General features: G+C 50.8%; 1 protein-coding gene across 3 annotated transcripts in view; it reads right to left on the bottom strand.

The window, feature by feature from the left end:
• Window positions 1–3,473: 3,473 nt before the first annotated feature.
• The window catches only part of LOC116946566 (hippocalcin-like protein 1), a 54,845-nt gene continuing 38,592 nt past the window's right edge, over window positions 3,474–19,726 (bottom strand). For all 3 annotated transcript variants that reach the window (XM_076070102.1, XM_032961590.2, XM_032961589.2), the window contains exons 3-4: window positions 5,990–6,095; window positions 3,474–5,140 (exon numbers count right to left, since the gene is read on the bottom strand). In XM_076070102.1, the coding sequence (XP_075926217.1) occupies window positions 5,043–5,140; window positions 5,990–6,095 (204 nt within the window). In that variant the 3' untranslated portion in view covers window positions 3,474–5,042. The remainder of the gene's footprint in view (window positions 5,141–5,989; window positions 6,096–19,726) is intronic.

The following is a 19,726-nucleotide window of genomic DNA, read 5'->3' as shown; positions in this document are numbered from 1 at the left end:
ACAAATTTTCTGGGAAATCGATGTTATAATGTGTTGACTTTCTCGACTAAAGGCAACCTGTATAGATAGATGGCTGTAGTCATTGTTTGTGCTCTGCTCAACAGATGGCGTTAGACACGTGTCGTGTTTCCTCTTCCCACAGCAAGAACCATCCCTGGAGTAGATCATCACTCGAATTGTACATATTTACAATATTCAATATACAGTATTTCATACCAGGGTTTTATTTTTATATTTGTTCAAATTTTCCATAATAAATTGTGGTGTTTTCTGGGTGACAGCCATGTAAATGTTTCTACAATGTATCCTTTAAGCTTAACATAGCCAGACCAAATTAAGTCACATGTAAAAATCTGAATTGTTGGATTGGAAAACTTGTAACTGTATCCAGTGAGGAATGCGAGCTGACAAGAGCCAGACTCCGGCACCATATGGATTCGTATTATTCCTCGCGAATGCCCGAGGCTCACAGGGACTGTTTGAGAGAGTAGCAATGCCACTGGGAGGCGACAAGGCTGTTTAATGCTCTGTACCAGTCTCCGTACCAGGCCCTGAACGTGCCTCTCCCAACTGATGGTGGTGCAAGTCGCCACATTTGTTTTGTTTTGCAGACTCTGGCACGACTTGGGTTGGGGACCGCATCACGCGAAGGAGCATAAACCATCCAGAATACAGGTTTTTTTGGGTTAAATTGCGTAAATATATAAATGTGTCATTAAACCCGCCACCACCCAACACAGCCAATTAGTAAGGGGGTTTGTCACGTAAACAGAACACGCCAATTCGTTATGAGTACAGCACACCGGTGGTCGCGGGTTAAACATTTATATATTTATGCGATCTAACCCAAAAAACTTGTATTATGGATGATATTGGTCGCGAAAGCCTTACCACGTGTTAAACATAAACCATCGACCATGCAAACTTTGGTAGCCCTCGCAGCAGCGGCTTTTGGCTAACCATCGAACAAGGATGGTCTCCGCATCGACCGGTTTCAAATGTGCGTCTGGAACTCTCTTCCTTCCAATATGAGGAAGCCACTGGAGCTATACACTTTTACATCATCTTGATTGATCACTCATTCCTTTACAATGGCTTTTTTCTGCTTAGTTTCTTGTCCTTCTCCCGGACCTCCGATTATCACGGTTGACTACGTACGGTGGGAAGGAAGTGCACACATACATCCAACTGATGGCAAATGGGAGGATACTAGTGATAGGATGATGGCCAGAGGTCGCTCACCGAGGAGATAATAATTAGTTTTTTTCATAGAGCACCCTTCACGCCCGCGGGTGCAAGCGACTTACATCACGTCTCAAATATTCAAAGGGCAACCCCCAGTGGCAGCTGTCCCAGTGAGACACCCTGCTCATTGCAATGAGTTTTCAATGAGTAGGGGGTGCGATGATTGCTGTGCATAGTCCCAATTGAGTAATTTGTGGGTATTTTTTGGTAGCAGGAATGTTTTGGGACCGCGACGCCAACACACATTGGCCTACTGGTTTCGAACGTCAGCGGACCCAACGATGAATCCACTCTTGCAGTGTTTGAAATGGAGCAACGCGATCAGCTGGTACGCACGAAACGGACGAGTGAGATGGTGGTGACATGGGGAGGACCTTCATCCAGCAGTGGATAATGGCTGATGATGAATGTTTTTTAATCAAATACCACCTGGCATAAATATATCTTAGCATCTGCAGAAAAAACACGTGAACAAAGACACCGGTATACAATTTTAACACATTTCCCACTTTAACAAAATGTTTATTTGTAAAATGTCGCGAAGGGGGGTTGTATTTTTCAACGTGTTTTAATAGGCTGGAGAAGATTATTCACATCGATTAGTCGAGATAAAATTCCTCTTAAATTGTGCAGCTCTAAATGTGCCATGACACGATTACAAAGATCCCCCGTGTAGCCTCCATGGACTATGGGGGGCAAGTGCTGCTCGCAGGCACACGCCTGGATTCTTTTGTAAAGCACTCCCCAGCGCTAATGTTTACACACTGCACCAGGTACTAATTTATTTGAACGAAATTACTCGCACAAGCACGTAATGAGACAAAGATGCCCCGTAGAGCCTTAACAAACTTCCTGCTAGCGAGCACCTCTGAAGGCCGGCATGGCACACGTGTGGGGGTGGTGGGGAGGGGTGGTCAGCAGCACCACGCCAGGTCGATTTTGTCTCCCTCGTGGTGATGTTTACACATCGGACCAAGTACTCATTTGAGGCCGAGTCGACCAAGTTGCGGGCCAGATCTGGTTCAGATAATCGTCAATGGTGTTGGTTGCGGTGAGCGGGAATCGAACCCTTAGCACAGCGCGCTAACCACTACACTACTGCTCCCCATAATGAATACAGACGGACACGCATACATACAGAATACAGACTTCCATTTACTATTTGCCACGAAGTGGTGGTGACATCACCGACGGTGCTTGTGCCAGGTTAGATGCACTTTGAGGCAGCGTGAAGTGTTAAAGGCTCGCTGGGCAGGTCATGATACAGATGCGTATTGTGGGTTAATTGACTGAGATGTCGAGCAGATGCACCACCTGCGTTCCCCAGTGCCACATTGCTGAGTTTGGCTGTCCGACGCTCTGCTCGCATTTGAGCGTTGCTCTTTCGCACTGTTCTTGTTGAAGGTCGACTGCCTCCAATTGCCCGGTAGCGTCCTTCACGAGCCTCCTCCACAGAAGACACCTCCACCACATCAGCCTATCTCCTCTCTGGCCCGTACGAGACTCCTCTTTCCAGTCAAACAAAAATTGCTTTGGGCATGCGGAGGCTGGCCATGCAGGCTATATGGGTCAGTGAATGCATGATTGCTCAGCGATGGGACAATGTCCAGATCTTTCTAGCATTTGTGAGCTCTTCACGCAACCCAGGTTGATTAATCCCAAGATGGATCATAGTCGGGCCAGCCTGATTATTTCAAGTGGTTTACAGGTGTTCATGTTAAGGGGTCCAACGTTTCACAAGCATCCGGAAGAAAGGGCAGAATTGTGGTTAAGAAGAACCAGAGTTCTGTGTACAGCGACAGGTCGGGCAGCCTCAACGTTATTATGTATTTTGCAGGCGTTGAAAAAATGCCTAGCGAGATCTCTGCTGTCAAAATGGAGAAAACCATGAGCACAGGCCTCTCTTGGTGCTGGCTTAAGAGGTTAGGGTTAAATTAGGGCTGGGTTTAGGTTAGAGCTGGGGTGAGGGCTAGGGCTGGGTAAGAGTTAGGGCTGGGTTAAGGTTGGGTTAGGACTGTGCTTTAGGGCGAGGGTTGGGTTAGGGCTAGGTTAGAGTTATGGTTGTGTTCGGGCTGGGTTAGGGTGAAGCTGAAGTGCGTAATACTGCTGTGCTGGGTGTTTCACACATCAGCAGGGCTGCCTTACGAGTGCGATCCACCAGACCGGCCGGTAATGTGCTAAGAGGAAGGTGTGAGCCATCACCATTCAAAGTGTGTGCGCTCACAAGCTTTGACAATGTTTACATTTTTTATTAAATCCTTCAGAGAGAAAACAAGAAGCCTTCTCATGCAATGTGAAAGTGTGTGAGAATGCAGACAGATTCTTAAGAAAGGGCATGCATGCGTAGATCTCAATCGAGAGTGGCCATCTGACAAAAACCTCGTGAACTGTAAATCCAAATTTATATACAAACACACTTCCGCATTCATAAATAACCCTTGGCAAAAAAGCATTGGCCAGGCTAATGATAACAATAATTATAACGATAGAAATACAATCGATCCGGAAATGAGCAAAGGGCTAAGTTATTTAGCATGATTTAAAGCTACAGGAATAAGTCCTCAATTTCACAAGCACTGGAAAGTCAAGATTAAAAAAAAACATCAAAATAGGTCGTGCATGTTATTAAAAAAAACCTACAAAAATAAACAACAACAACAAACCAAACGTACAAGCCAGGTTACAACACAAAGTTCCACGTCGTAACTAATTTACTGGCGACCGCCAACGTCCAAAATGTCAATCGAGACAGAGAAACGGAAACAAATGTGAATGAACACCGCATGCCATGCTCACGTCCGTACACGCTTGGGAGATCCGTATTAAATCGTGGGTGCAAAACGCCCCCAACTTGAGGGCCTCAAGGGAAGAAAAAAAAGAACACCCCCTTTTTCATGACCCCTGTAAACGAACCACGACTGCTGCCCCCTCGCCGCCCCGCTGCGTGTGACCCCTGTGTGACCCCTGTGTGACCCCCGTGTGAGGCGCTCTGTGATTGGCTGACTTGCTGGGTGCTCGGTCTCCCTCATCCCCGTGTCTCCCTCATCCCCGTGTCTCCCTCATCCCCGTGTCTCCCTCATCCCCGTGTCTCCCTCACCCCCGTGTCTCCCTCACCCCCGTGTCTCCCTCATCCCCGTGTCTCCCTCACCCCGTGTCTCCCTCATCCCGTGTCTCTCTCATCCCGTGTCTCCCTCACCCCGTGTCTCTCTCACCCCATGTCTCCCTCACCCCGTGTCTCCCTCATCCCGTGTCTCTCTCATCCCGTGTCTCTCTCACCCCGTGTCTCCCTCACCCCGTGTCTCTCTCACCCCGTGTCTCCCTCACCCCGTGTCTCCCTCATCCCGTGTCTCTCTCATCCCGTGTCTCTCTCACCCCGTGTCTCCCTCATCCCGTGTCTCTCTCACCCCGTGTCTCTCTCACCCCGTGTCTCCCTCATCCCCGTGTCTCCCTCACCCCGTGTCTCTATCACCCCGTGTCTCTATCACCCCGTGTCTCCCTCATCCCGTGTCTCCCTCACCCCGTGTCTCCCTCACCCCGTGTCTCCCTCATCCCCCTGTTGTCTCTCACTTGGTCTCAGCGGCTGCGTGTGTGTGTGCGAAGAAGGCGGAGGAGGTGTGACGGTCAGCTCTGCCGAATCCCCGCAGCAGGGGGGGGGCGAGGGTCGTCAGGACTTGACCTCCGACCCTTTCTCTCCCATGATGGGGCCCGATCGATGCGTTTGGCGAGTCCACCTTCTCCCCTGCGCTCCCCACTCGCCGCCGCTGCCCCCCCCCCACCCCCCACCCCCGCAGCTGCCACTAGAACTGCGTGGCGCTGGAGGGATCGCACTGCAGCAGGCGCACGATGGAGGGGTCACTCTTGGCTCCTCGGATGAACTCGTCGAGAGAGAGTTTGCCTGCGGAGCAGCACGGGGGGGGGGGGTGGTGACATGAGAGACTCGCACAAAAGGGCCAACCGCGCACAGGACTGTTTGGGGCGAGTGCTGCTAGCGAGCGCACGTGTGAAGGCCAGCACGTGTGAAGGCCAGCACGTGTGAAGGCCAGCACGGGTTTCGTGGGGCCAGCATCACGTCGGCCCACCAATGCCCCCCCCCACTGGGTAATGTTTATACGCTGCCCCACCAGGTACGGTAACTCATTCAGGGCCGTGGTGACTTCGGGGAGGCCCACGACCGGTTCGGATATCAATCGCCACCGGTGTTACCCATGCCCGGCAATTGAACTCGTACGACTGGACTCACACGGGCACGAGAATAGAGATCCCCCGTGTAGGCACGGAGACTGTGGGGGTGGATGAGTGGCGTTTGTGAGCACTGTACCTGTGAAGGCTGGCATGGCACATGACACCCGGTCGCCATCGGTGACAAATATCTGAACCGGTCTTGGGCATCCCGTCGTAGGGTTGACCCGGCCAGAATTTTGTATCGAGTGCGGTGTATAAACATCGGCAGTGGGGAGACAAAGGCGGGCGGCCGTGGTGCTAAAATCACACCACCACCTCAGGCGCGCTGTGTTGGCCTTCATCGGGGCTCGCGAACTTCTGCCCTCTCCTTCCAGTCTGTCCATGAATCTCTGTGCCAGTGAGTGCGCGCCCGTGTATGTACGCACGCGTGTTCACGCAACGCGTGTTTGTGCACACGTGTTCGTGTGCGCGCGCGTGTTCGTGTGCGCGTGCGTTGAGCGCGTGTTCGTGCGCGCGTGTTTGTGAGCGCGTGTTTGTGAGCGCGTGTTCGTGCGGTGTCTACCGTCTTGGTTTGTGTCCATCTGCCGGAAGATCTTATCGGTTCTCTTTTCCGGAGTCGCCTCGTCTTCCGGCATCTTCATCACGGACGAAACCATCTTGTAGATCGCCTGTTTGTTCAACAAAGACAAAGAACCCCCGTATAGCCTTCGACAGACTGTTGGGGAAAGTTCTGTTGACGAGCGCCTGTGAAGGCCGTCACGGAACGCGAAGGGGTGGGTGGCCAGCACCACGCCTGGCCCCCTTTGTCTCCCCAGTGATTATGTTTACACACCGCACCAGATACTAGTTTAGGGCTGAGTCGACATAAGAGAGGCCCAGATCTGGTTCAGAAAATCGTCACTGGCGTTGATTCCCCTGAGCTGCAATCAAAACTTGGGTGACCGAGTTCGTAACGCAGCAAGCTAACCACTACGCTACCGCTCCCCACAACACTCGCACACACACACAACTACTACACACAGGCACACTAACACACGCTAACGCGCACACTAACACGGCAACAAGCACATGCATGTGCTCCATCGTATGCATCATTCGAGACGCTCACACAGACACAAACACGCACGCTCACATTTATCTCGTGCGACCCAAACAGGGGTCAGATTTTTAGATTTTTTCCATCCTTTTTTTGGATCTTGGCTCCCGCCAAGACGACACACTCCCATACGCTCACATATACACACACACTCACGCATGTATATATATACACAGACAAAGATCCCCCGTATAGCCTTTAGGTGCTGTTGTGGCAAGTGCCGTTAGGGAGCACCAATTAAGGTCAGGACAGCGCACGAGTGGATACTTTGGGCAACGCCACACCCGGTCGCCTTTGTCTCCCCCGTGCTGATGTTTACACACCATTTAAGGCTGAGTCGACCTAGGAGAGGCCAAGGACCGTTTCAGATATGCGGATATAAACACACACCTATGCGCAGACATACACACTTAACACATACACACAGATACACTCACACATATACACACTCACCAAAACACAAACACACACGCCCATATACACTTTCACCCACTAAACCTCTTCCAGGAGCTATTACACACTGACAAATAAACACAATTTTAATTGTTTAATTTTGTGGATCACATCTTTCTTTATGTTATTTCAATTCATGGGAATATTCTGGGATGTTATTTCGTCCGGGAAACCCACCTCACCTGAATCTCAAGCCTCGTGTCGTGAGTGTTCTGTATTGAGACGTACAGCCAATTCCTTTCTAAGGAGTGTTTCGCTTTTGTGTGGAAGAAAACCAAAGTACCCAGAGGAGAAATAAATAAATAAATAAATAGATAGATAAATAGAACAACAATCATCCCATCAGGCATTCGAGGGGATTCATAATACTCCACACAGATGGGTTCACAAAGACCTCCCCCACTTGGTGCATTGCCATCTCACGGGCACTTCACAGCCCGGGTCGGTGTTGGTCCATTTTCGCAAATCTCTCTGCGTGGTCCACCAACGCTCGCCTCCAAAGCGCCGGATCACAGGGCGTGCGTCATCACCGCCGTGCCTTCATCCATCACGAGCTGTCACGCTTAGTGACTAGCGAGGGGGCAGGGGACATGACCGCTGGTCACGTGATGCGAGATTTTTTGGGGGGAATTCTCCCATGATCCCTTGCTTGCCCCCCGAGCACGATTCCCAGCGGTGGGGGCTAGGCGGCTGTGGCTTGCTATAGCGGAGTGTAAGGAACGACGCGAAGTTTATTGTTTCATTGGCCAAGTATGAAGAAAAAATGTTCACGCTGTGACTTGTAAACACGTGTACACAGTACTGACATTACACAGTGCTTGGGCAGTGAGATTGCCTGTATCAACTTACAGGCGGACAGGGAAAGTGTTGTTAGTGAGCGCATATTGATACTGCATTGGCACAATGGTGGAAAACGCCACGCACGTTTTAATGCGACTTTTGCTATTTAGAAAGACCAGTCTCTAATGTGGCCTCTAGACAAGACTGACAGGCCTGTCTCTGATGGGGCCTCGAAACAATAGACTGACAGACCTGTCTCTGATGGGGCCTCTAAATAATAGACTGACAGACCTTTCTCTGATGGGGCCTCTTGACAATAGACTGACAGACCTGTCTCTGATGGGGCCTCGAAACAATAGACTGACAAACCTGTCTCTGATGAGGCCTCTAAACAATAGACTGACAAACCTGTCTCTGATGGGGCCCCTAAACAATAGACTGACAAACCTGTCTCTGATGGGGCCTCTAAACAATAGACTGACAAACCTGTCTCTGATGAGGCCTCTAGACAATAGACTGACAGACCTGTCTCTGATGGGGCCTCTAAACAATAGACTGACAGACCTGTCTCTGATGGGGCCTCTAGACAATCGACTGACAAACCTGTCTCTGATGGGGCCTCTAAACAATAGACTGACAAACCTATCTCTGATGGAGCCTCTAAACAATAGATTGACAGACCTGTCTCTGATGAGGCCTCTAAACAATAGACTGACAAACCTATCTCTGATGGAGCCTCTAAACAATAGATTGACAGACCTGTCTCTGATGAGGCCTCTAAACAATAGACTGACAAACCCATTTCTAATGGGGCCTCCAGACAATAGACTGATAGACCGGTCTCTGATGGAGCCTCTAGATAATATGCTGACAGACCACTCTGTGATGGGCCTTCTAGACAATAGACTGACAGATCAGTCACTGATGGGCCCTCTAGACAATAGACTGACAGACCTCTGACGAGGTGTTTTAGGCTGCTACCCATGATGAACTCATGTGATCAAGCTGATAAGCCAGACAGCCAGGCAGACAGCCAGGCAGACAGCCAGGCAGGCACTGGCACATCCCGTACTGCGGAGAGAGACCCTGGGGGCACGGGGAGGCGGTCACGCCCGTCCTGTAAATCAATTAGCACTGTAACGAGCGGAAATCCCAGCATCTTGGGAGACAGGACAGACACAGAGGTCCGGAGGGACAGAGAGAAACCGTGACATGCACACACACACACAGTCACACACACCCACATATGTATGCATGTATCTGCCTAGATGCGTGCAAGCACACAGATACACCTACAGCAAGTGTACGCTCATGCACATACAATCATACGCATGCATTCAAGCGCATACATGCATCCACAAAGACTCACACAAGCACACACTGTAGATACACACACACATGCATACATGCACACAGATACAAGACAAAGATCCCCCGTATTGCCTTAACATACTTTTGGAGGCAAGTGCTGTTAGTGAGCACCTATGAAGGCTGTCGCCGGTACACTAAGGGGTGTGTGGCCAGCAACACGCTTATCCGCCTTTGTCTTCGCTAGTGGCGATGTTTACACACCGCACCAGGTACTCATTTGAGGCTTAGTGGAACTGGGAGAGAGGCCCAGAATGGGACCAGATGTCACTCACTGTTGATGTCAACCGTGGATGGGAATCGAACTCAGGCTATTGGGTTAGAGTGCAGTGAGCCCCTCACACATCCAACCACTCGTCGTGGGTGGCGGGGGTGCCTAAGTAGGGGATTGTTTGACAGGGTGAAGTATGGTGGGGTATCCCCTATCTATTTTGAACTTTCAAGTGGATGGGCAAACGAGGCTCCGGTGAAGACGGTGAAGACGGTGAAGCAGGCGGAAAATGATCTTTGGATCTCAACGGCTGTGAACGCGGAGAAAGGCTGCAACAAGCAAGTTGGAGATCTACGGATGTCTCAGACTCTCCCTGCCACTGGGCTCGAGACCTCCTGCCCGTCAAGACCGTGTGGGGCCGCTGAAGGCAGCGCACCAGCATCCCCACGATAGAGAAAGAAACGGCGTGTTGTCTTCTACCGCGGGAAACCACAAACTTCCCAACCTTGCAAGCCCCGCAGCAATGGACAAGTGGTGACGGGGACAGCACCGGTGAAATCCGCCAGTTTCCAGCCACGGATCTGCATGGAGGCGGCGGTAGTTGAACGGTTTTTCCGTGCACCTGGACTGAGACGGGGATGCAACTCGGCAGCTGCTATCGCGGCCGTGCAGTCCTCTTTCGGATGCCCTCTGCTCACCCCGCACGGCGAGGGGGGGGTGGGCGAGAAGAGTGTGGCCTGACCCTAGGCCGTCTCGCCCACTCTTGACCGCATTACCGCCGGGATCACTCTCTCGGCGGTCGAAGCCACAAGAATACCGGTGGCTTTTGCTACGTGGAATATTCCCACTCCGATGGATGACGTAGATAATGCATGACCGGAAAGAAGGACTGCTTGTCGTCGCCAGGGAACTTGGGAGATGTAACATCGACGTCGCTGCCTTGAGTGAGATGAGGTGACCAGGTGAAGTTCAGCTGGTAGAATAAACTATCAAATTAAACTATATATATTTTTTTACCAGGTAAGGTGAGCGATATCGCTCTTTTTCAGAAGCGACCTGGTCCCAAATGACAAATAAACGTAGTGGCTTATCACGTGGAATTGTATAGCAGCTGAACACAATATAAACACAATATAAACACAATATAAACACAATATAAACACGTGCTTCCAAATGTGGAGAGAAAAACTGGAGGACCCGGATAAAAATTCACACGACCACGCCAAGAACATGCAAACTTCAGATATATAGCAGGCGTCAGGGTCGGGATCGAAACCACGACCTCCTGTATACCAGGCGAGATCGTGAACATCTCGCCACCGTGAAGTGGAGGCCACACTTTTTTTTTTATGGAAACGAAAACCTCTGCCTGCCGAGGAAATCCTGCCGCAACCTCGGTGCGGTTTCAGACCGCCGGCTCGGCCCTCGTTGTCCGCTCAAATCCAGGAAATGTGTTGTGAACAAAAATCGGTAACTGTGTACACGGCCTCCATCGATTTGATTATGGCAATTGACTCCGTCAATCATTAAGCCCTCTGTGGAAGGTGCTGGTCAGATTTGGCTTCCCTCCAAAAATCTGTGAAGGTCCCGGAGGCTTCTGCACGATCAGATGGCTGCCACTGTTCTCTGTAATGGCCTGGAGTCCCACCCGTCGTCATCCGAACTGGGGTTAAGCCAGGATCCGTTATTGCCCCAACGCTCTTCTCAATCGTTTTTAGCAGTCATCCTGTTCCGCATTAAAGACAGTCTCCCCACTGGAATTGACATCCAGTACAAAAATGGACGGGAGGCTTTTTAATATTCGTCATCTCCACTCAAAGTCTCCGAGGCATCCATGACTGATCTTCCGCACGTCGATGACTGTGCCATCCTCGCTAACACAGATAATGACCACTGGATCACGTGGGATCTTTTTGCACAAGCTTTACCGAAGCCTGAGATTCTCACTTAGCTTAACATCGAGAAGACATCCAGCAGACAAAGGTGCTCTCTCAGCCCGACTCAGGCCTTGTACTTGGCCCACCGCAGATCACCGAGGGATGGACGGACAGACTTTGGGGACAGTTGAGCCCTTGTCACCTTGGTAGCCACCTCTCTCAAAAGTTCTAACATCGACAGCGGGGTTCAGCACAGGTTCAAGTGCGCACGTGCTTCCTTTGGGAAACTCCTTCACTGGCTGTAACCTCTATGGAAGGACACCAAGATCCAGGTCCAGAATGCAGTCACCAACTCACCAAATCCTCGATGAAACTTGGGTGACCTACCGACACCTCGAGGGTCTCGAGAGATTACCGCTGCCAACGACGCCTCCGGGAGATCCTTCGCGTCAAGTGGGAGGATCGCCGCACGAGCGCCGGCGTCCTCGCTGGAGGCAACGTCGCCACCGTTGAGGCGCCGACCCTCGTCACGCCACACTGCGTGCGGACGATGCCAGATTCGCGATGGGAGCGTGTCTCAATAAAACCGGCGTGGGTGATGACAAGCTGGGAAGAGCGAGCCATCAAACCCGACCTCAATGGCGCCACGTCCTCCCATCAGGCCGTGAGCCGCTTCGACGTAGGGTTGCCATCTCTGACTGGGGCTATTCAGCGAGATGTTTTTTGTTTTAGTTATTGATATATTTTGCCTAAAATATACTACGATCGAAATATCCTGGGATTGCTTTCGTCACCGGGAGAACCATGGCGATTCCGATAGACGCCCCGGACAACAATCCGGGATGGTTGGGAAATCCAACTTGAAGGGGCAGCGCTTTGCCCTCGAAGCTGAATGGAGAGAAGGAGCAGAGAAGGAAGAGGGAAGGAAGGAGAGGGATAGAACCCCCCTGCCAGCAGCAGGGAGCCGACCCGCGAGGCAATGTCTGCAGCTTCTGCGCGCGGGTTCACGGTTCCAGGATCGCACTCCTTGAATCGTCTCAGGACCCAAATGTAAATCCGTGGCCCGAGATCACGCCTCGAATCGGCGACGGTGCATAAACACGCGCAGCATCACGAACACACACGCACACTACACTGTCCTAGAATACCGCTTCAGACGTAAAATAAACACGTTATTCTTTTTCCACCGCGAATTTTTTATTCCATCTCGGTGCTCTGGGAATCCTGAGGCGAGGATCAGAAATCTGCGGCAGCACTCTACTCCCGCTGTGCGGGTAAAGACAGCAGCAGCAGCAGCCCCCCGCGTTTGTCCTCGGTGCAAAATAAATTCGTGGAAGTCCCCTTCACCCTTACCGTTCTTATTCGGAGCAAAATTAATCATTGGAATCATCTGTACGTAACCCTTTGCAAATTACACTGGACCCCAATCCAGTCCCGGATCAATTCCAAGATCACACCGATTTAAAATACTTCCATGGACGCACCCCTGCCTGCTTCTCCCCTCTCATCTCACTCTACTCCCCTCCACGCACTCTCCTACCTCTCCCCTCTCATCTCACTTCACTCCCCTCCACACTCTCTCCTACCTCACCCCTCTCATCTCACTCCACTCCCCTCCACGCTCTCTCCTACCTCACCCCTCTCATCTCACTCCACTCTCCTCCACGCACTCTCCTACCTCTCCCCCTCTCATCTCACTCCACTCCCCTCCACACACTCTCCTACCTCTCCCCTCTCATCTCACTCTACTCCTGCTCCACGCACTCTCCTACCTCTCATCTCACTCTACTCCCCTCCACACACTCTCCTACCTCTCCCCCTCTCATCTCACTCTACTCCCCTCCACGCTCTCTCCTACCTCTCCCCCTCTCATCTCACTCCACTCCCCTCCACACACTCTCCTACCTCTCCCCTCTCATCTCACTCTACTCCTGCTCCACGCACTCTCCTACCTCTCATCTCACTCTACTCCCCTCCACACACTCTCCTACCTCTCCCCCTCTCATCTCACTCTACTCCCCTCCACGCACTCTCCTACCTCTCCCCTCTCATCTCACTCCACTCTCCTCCACGCACTCTCCTACCTCTCCCCTCTCATCTCACTCCACTCTCCTCCATGCACTCTCCTACCTCTCACCTCTCATCTCACTCCACTCCCCTCCACGCACTCTCCTGCCTCTCACCTCACTCTACTCCTCTCCACGCACTCTCCACTCCAGCAACCAAGCCCTGCTGTCAAAGTCCCCAGTCGACCTTCGGTCAGTGGGAGGTCTCCCCTTCTCTTCTGCTGTGCCCCATAGACTGGAATGTCCATCGGTCCTGTCGACTCCCTGGCCCTGTTCATCTCCAGGCCTAAGACGCTCCTCTCTCTCCCTCGAAAGTAAACAAGCCCACAGTTTCTGCGCAGTGTTGTGAGCTGTGGTCGTTTGTAGACACGATTTGAAAGCCAAAGTGTAGTAGTGTGTTACATGAAGCTGATAGCAAGTTTTGAATGCAACTTGACTGGCGGCAGGGCGGCGGGGTCGGTGAGAGAAATCTGCGGCAGCAGCCTCAACGCACGAAGCTCGATTAAGAGTCCAAGCTGTAAAATCGATCTGCGGAAACATTCAATGGGAAGCGTGTAATGGGGGGTGGAGTGGGTGGGTGGGTGGTGGAGGGCCCCACATGTTTACCCGCGAATTAAATTATCGGCAGCCAGCCTCATTACCTCTCGCAGAAAAGAAGCAACAACAAAAAAACCGAAATCTGCGGAGGCGGCGGCTCACACGGCGATTCGCTCGGGGCGAGAGGCCCCCGAATCCGACGCGCGCACCCGCTCAGCTCCACCCCGCTGGCAGGGAGCGAACGGGAGGGCGGGGGTGGGGGTCCACGCGTGGTCACCCCGAGCGCGAGCGGGTGCCACCGGCACGCACCGTCAAGAGGGCCGCGCGCATCGACCGCGCGCGATTTGGGGGCTCAGGAATCATCGGGGCGCGCGCACACAAAAAAAACAACACAACGACGAGCCGCAGGCTGGGGGTATGGAGATGCGCGCGTTGCGTACACGCACCGTGCACGCGCGCGTTGCGTACACGCACCGTGCACGCGCGCGTTGCGTACACGCACCGTGCACGCGCGCGTGACGTTCATGCACAATCCGCACGCACGCCCACGCGCACACATCCAAATACAAGGCGCAAAAACGACAAAGATCCCTCCCGTGTAGCCTTTAACAGACTGTCGGAGCAAGCGCTTTGTTAGAGAGCGCTTGCTGTGAAGGCCGGCACGGCACACGAAGGGGGTTAAGTGGTCAAACACCACGCCCGGCCGCCGTTTGCACAATGCAACAGGTACTCATTTGAGGCTGAGTCGACCTATGGGAGGTCCAAACACACACATACACACGTGTGTGTGTGTGCATATACAGTATGTAAATTCATAGGTGGCACGCTGCCGCTGTGTAAGGGTTAGCTCCACTGGATTTGTAAACCAAGACTCGCAGGTTCGAGTCGGTCTCCCGGCGTGCAGTGGGGTAAATTGGTCTGGTAAGCGTGGAAGAGTAGACCAAAGTACTGGCCAGAGGATATTTCAAAAGCTGCTTAGTGGAGTCCCTTGTTTGTGCATCAGTGGTTTGAGCAAGCAAACACACACATACAGAACGTTCATAGTTACACAAGACAAATGTCCCCGTGTAGCATTCACACGCTGGAGGAGCAAGTGCTGGGAGCGAGCACCTACAATGAGGGAAAAAAGTATTTGATCCCCTGCTGATTTTGTACGTTTGCCCACTGACAAAGAAATGATCAGTCTATAATTTTAATGGTAGGTTTATTTGAACAGTAAGATACAGAATAACAACAACAAAATCCAGAAAAACGCATGTCAAAAATGTTATAAATTGATTTGCATTTTAATGAGGGAAATAAGTATTTGACCCCTCTGCAAAACATGGCTTAGTACTTGGTGGCAAAACCCTTGTTGGCAATCACAGAAGTCAGACGTTTCTTGTAGTTGGCCACCAGGTTTGCACACATCTCAGGAGGGATTTTGTCCCACTCCTCTTTGCAGATCTTCTCCAAGTCATTAAGGTTTCGAGGCTGACGTTTGGCAACTCGAACCTTCAGCTCCCTCCACAGATTTTCTATGGGATTAAGGTCTGGAGACTGGCTAAGCCACTCCAGGACCTTAATGTGTTTCTTCTTGAGCCACTCCTTTGTTGCCTTGGCCGTGTGTTTTGGGTCATTGTCATGCTGGAATACCCACCCACGACCCATTTCCAATGCCCTGGCTGAGGAAAGGAGGTTCTCACCCAAGATTTGACGGTACATGGCCCCGTCCATCGTCCCTTTGATGCGGTGAAGTTGTCCTGTCCCCTTAGCAGAAAAACATCCCCAAAGCATAATGTTTCCACCTCCATGTTTGAGGGTGGGGATGGTGTTCTTGGGGTCATAGGCAGCATTCCTCCTCCTTCTCCAAACACGGCGAGTTGAGTTGATGCCAAAGAGCTCCATTTTGGTCTCATCTGACCACAACACTTTCACCCAGTTGCCCTCTGAATCATTCAGATGTTCATTGGCAAACTTCAGACGGGCATGTATATGTGCTTTCTTGAGCAGGGGGACCTTGCGGGCGCTGCAGGATTTCAGTCCTTCACGGCGTAGTGTGTTACCAATTGTTTTCCTGGTGACTATGGTCCCAGCTGCCTTGAGATCATTGACAAGATCCTCCCGTGTAGTTCTGGGCTGATTCCTCACCGTTCTCATGATCATTGCAACTCCACGAGGTGAGATCTTGCATGGAGCCCCAGGCCGAGGGAGATTGACAGTTCTTTTGTGTTTTTTTCCGTTTGTGAATAATCGCACCAACTGTTGTCACCTTCTCACCAAGCTGCTTGGCAATGGTCTTGTAGCCTATTCTAGCCTTGTGTAGGTCTACAATCTTGTCCCTGACATCCTTGGAAAGCTCTTTGGTCTTGGCCATGGTGGAGAGTTTGGAATCTGATTGATTGATTGCTTCTGTGGACAGGTGTCTTTTATACAGGTAACAAGCTGAGATTAGGAGCACTCCCTTTAAGAGTGTGCTTCTAATCACAGCTGGTTACCTGTATAAAAGACACCTGGGAGCCAGAAATCTTTCTGATGGAGAGGGGGTCAAAAACTTACTTCCCTCATTAAAATGGAAATCAATTTATACAATTTTTGACATGCGTTTTTCTGTATTTTTGTTGTTTTTATTCTGTCTCTCACTGTTCATATAAACCTACCATTAAAATTATAGACTGATCATTTCTTTGTCAGTGGGCAAACGTACCAAATCAGCAGGGGATCAAATACTTTTTTCCCTCACTATATGAAGGTCGACATGGCACACGAGAGAGTGAGTGGCCAGCACCACTCCCGGCCGCCTTTCTCTCCCCCAATGCTGATGTTTACACACCGCCCCATTTACTCATTGGAGGCTGAGTCAACCTAGGGGAGGCCCACGACCGGTTCAGAAAATCGTCACCGGTGTTGGCCGTGAGCGGGAATCGAACCCGGATCACTGGGTTCGTAGGGCAGCGTAGCGCTAACCGCTGCACCACCGCTCCCTACATTCATATACAAGATTCACACATTCACACACTCCCACGCAACAAAGGCAAAGACCCCCCGTATATGCTTCACAGACTGTAGAGGCAAGTGCTTCCACACACAAAGACAAAGATCCCAGTATAGCCTTTACCAGACTGTTGGGGCAAGTGCTGTTAGCGAGCACCTATGAAGGCCGACACAGCACACGTGGGGTGGATAGCCAGCACCACGCCCGGCCGCCTTTATTTCCCCAGTGGCGATGTTTTATACACATGGCACCAGGTACTCATTTGACTCTGAGTCGACCTAGCCGCGCAAAAAAGCAGATACACAAAATATTCTTAGTTCTTTCGGTAAAGTCACGTTGAAGGGAAACAATAAAATAATAAAATATATATAAAACAATGAAATTCTCACGACGTTTCGACTGCAACACAAGCAGTCATCATCAGGTGCGAAAACCAACGGCAAGAACATTTGAAAGAAGTGGCGGTTTGTATTTATTTATTTTTAAACGTTAGCACCACGGATAGCGATTTGACAGTTTGTTTAGAAGGACGAGTCCATCTATGTTCGGAAAAGAGGAGGAGGGAGACGAAAAATTAATGGATGCTGTCTGAAAGCCACCGTAAGCGTGAACAATAAATTAAGACCCGAAATGGTTTATCAAATCTTTCCAATGATTGCTAAGCCATAATCCATCTTCTCGGTTGATATTGTCTCTGTGTTTGTATATGTGGATAGCCTCATGAACGAATCTCTCATGGTAGCCAGATGGCTTACAAAGAACCTCTGTCTTGGAAAAGTCAATGTCATGTGAGCCTACTGAATTATAACAGTGATCTGCCACGGCCGAGTTGTTGGTCCTACCGTGTTTAAGGTCTGCTTTGTGTTCACGAATGCGGTCCGAGACATGTCGTTTGGTTTCTCCAATGTAACTACTACCACAGAGGCAACTTAGTTTGTAGACACCAAAATCCAGGTCCGTTTCAACACATTACATAAAATCCGTGATCTGGTTCCGTCTGTAAAAGATGTGATTCCGGACATACAATACCCTGGTGTCTACAAACTAAGTTGCCTCTGTGGTAGTAGTTAGATTGGAGAAACCAAACGACATGTATCGGACCGCATTCGTGAACACAAAGCAGACCTTATACACGGTAGCACCAACACCTCGGCCGTGGCAGATCACTGTTATAATTCAGTAGGCTCACATGACATTGACTTCTCCAAGACAGAGGTTCTTTGCAAGCCATCTGGCTACCATGAGAGATTCGTTCATGAGGCTATTCACATATCGAAAGACAATTTCAACCGAGAAGATGGATTCTGGCTTAGCAATCATTGGAAGGATTTGATAAACCATTTCGGGTCTTAATTGATTGTTCACGCTTACGGTGGCTTTCAGACAGCATACATTAATTTTCGTCTCCCCCCTCCTCTTTTCCGAACATAGATGGACTCGTCCATCTAAACAAACTGTCAAATCGCTATCTGTGGAGCTAACGTTTTCAAAATAAATAAATACAAACCACCACTTCTTTCAAATGTTCTTGCCGTTGGTTTTCACACGTGATGATGACTGCTTGTGTTGCAGTCGAAACGTCGTGAGAATTGTATTGTTATATATATTTTATTATTTTATTGTTTCCCTTCAACGTGACTTTACCGAAAGAACTAAGAATATGAATCACTGCAGTCAAGAAAGCTTTAAATCAAAAGATACACAAAAGTCAAAGATCCCCCATATAGCCTTAAACAGACTGTTGGGGCAAGTGCCGTTAGCGAACACCTCTGATTGCCGGCACGGTACGCGACGGGGTGGATGGCCAACACCACGCCCGGCCGCCTTTGCCTCCCCAGTGATGATGTTTACACACCGCGCTAAAGTCGACCTAGGGGCGGCTCAGGAACGGTTCGGATAATCGTCACTGGTGTTGGTCGCGAGCGGGAATCGAACTCGGGCCGCCGGGTTCCTAGCGCGACGCGCTAACCGCCACACCACCGCTCCCCACAACAGATACACACAACAACAACAACCGCCATTCGCCACTAAGTGGCGGTGACGTCACCACGGCGCTTGTGCCAGGCTAGGTGCACGCTGAGGCTACGTGAAGTGTCGAATGCCCGCTGGTAGGAGGTCACGGGGCAGACCCAGGTGCCACAGTTGAACAGTTTATTTAGAATTGCCCTGTGAGCTGAGAAGCTCTTGAATCGGGTTTCATCAACATAACAAAAAAAAACCTGTAATATTAAAAACACGGCGTTTGCAACAAGTCGCATAAAATAGTTATCTTGTCCAAACAACACGGGCCGACTGACTGAGATGACCGTCTTGTTATGGCTGGCTGCGATGACTGGCACGCACTATCACACACACACGCACTATCACACACACGCACTATCACAGGCACACGCACTATCACGCACACGCACACACTATCACACACACGCACTATCACGCACACACTATCACACACACGCACTATCACGCACACACTATCACACACACGCACTATCACACACACGCACACACTATCACACACACGCACACACTATTACACACACGCACTATCACACGCGCGCACTATCACACACACACACGCACTATCACACACACGCACACTCACACAAATTCACACGCTCTCCCACACACGCACAAATCCCAATGCCTTCGCATTTTTGATATACACATTCCGGCGGTGTCTTTGTATGAGAACAGCTCGGCGAGTTTGAGCCTCACCGCCGTTCCACCCCGCACAGCGCCCCGCGCCTGCTGCGCGTCTCTTCGTCATGTCGCTGGTGGCCGTTCGCGGTGTTCGCAAGGTGCCGCTCGCTCAACAGGCTGTTAAGGCTACACGGAGTATGTGCGTGCAATTACTAGACCGTGCACCACGGGTGTAGACACGTGCGAGGTTTTTGCACGTGTGTGTGTGTGCACGTGTGTGTGTGTGTGCACGTG

Source organism: Petromyzon marinus, chromosome 27 (assembly GCF_048934315.1).
Source record: "Petromyzon marinus isolate PM22_M1 ecotype Great Lakes invasive population chromosome 27, UKy_Petmar_22M1.pri1.0, whole genome shotgun sequence".
NCBI lineage: Eukaryota > Metazoa > Chordata > Hyperoartia > Petromyzontiformes > Petromyzontidae > Petromyzon > Petromyzon marinus.
The sequence above is the reverse complement of the archived record's forward strand: the minus strand, read 5'-3'. Positions and strand labels throughout refer to the sequence as shown.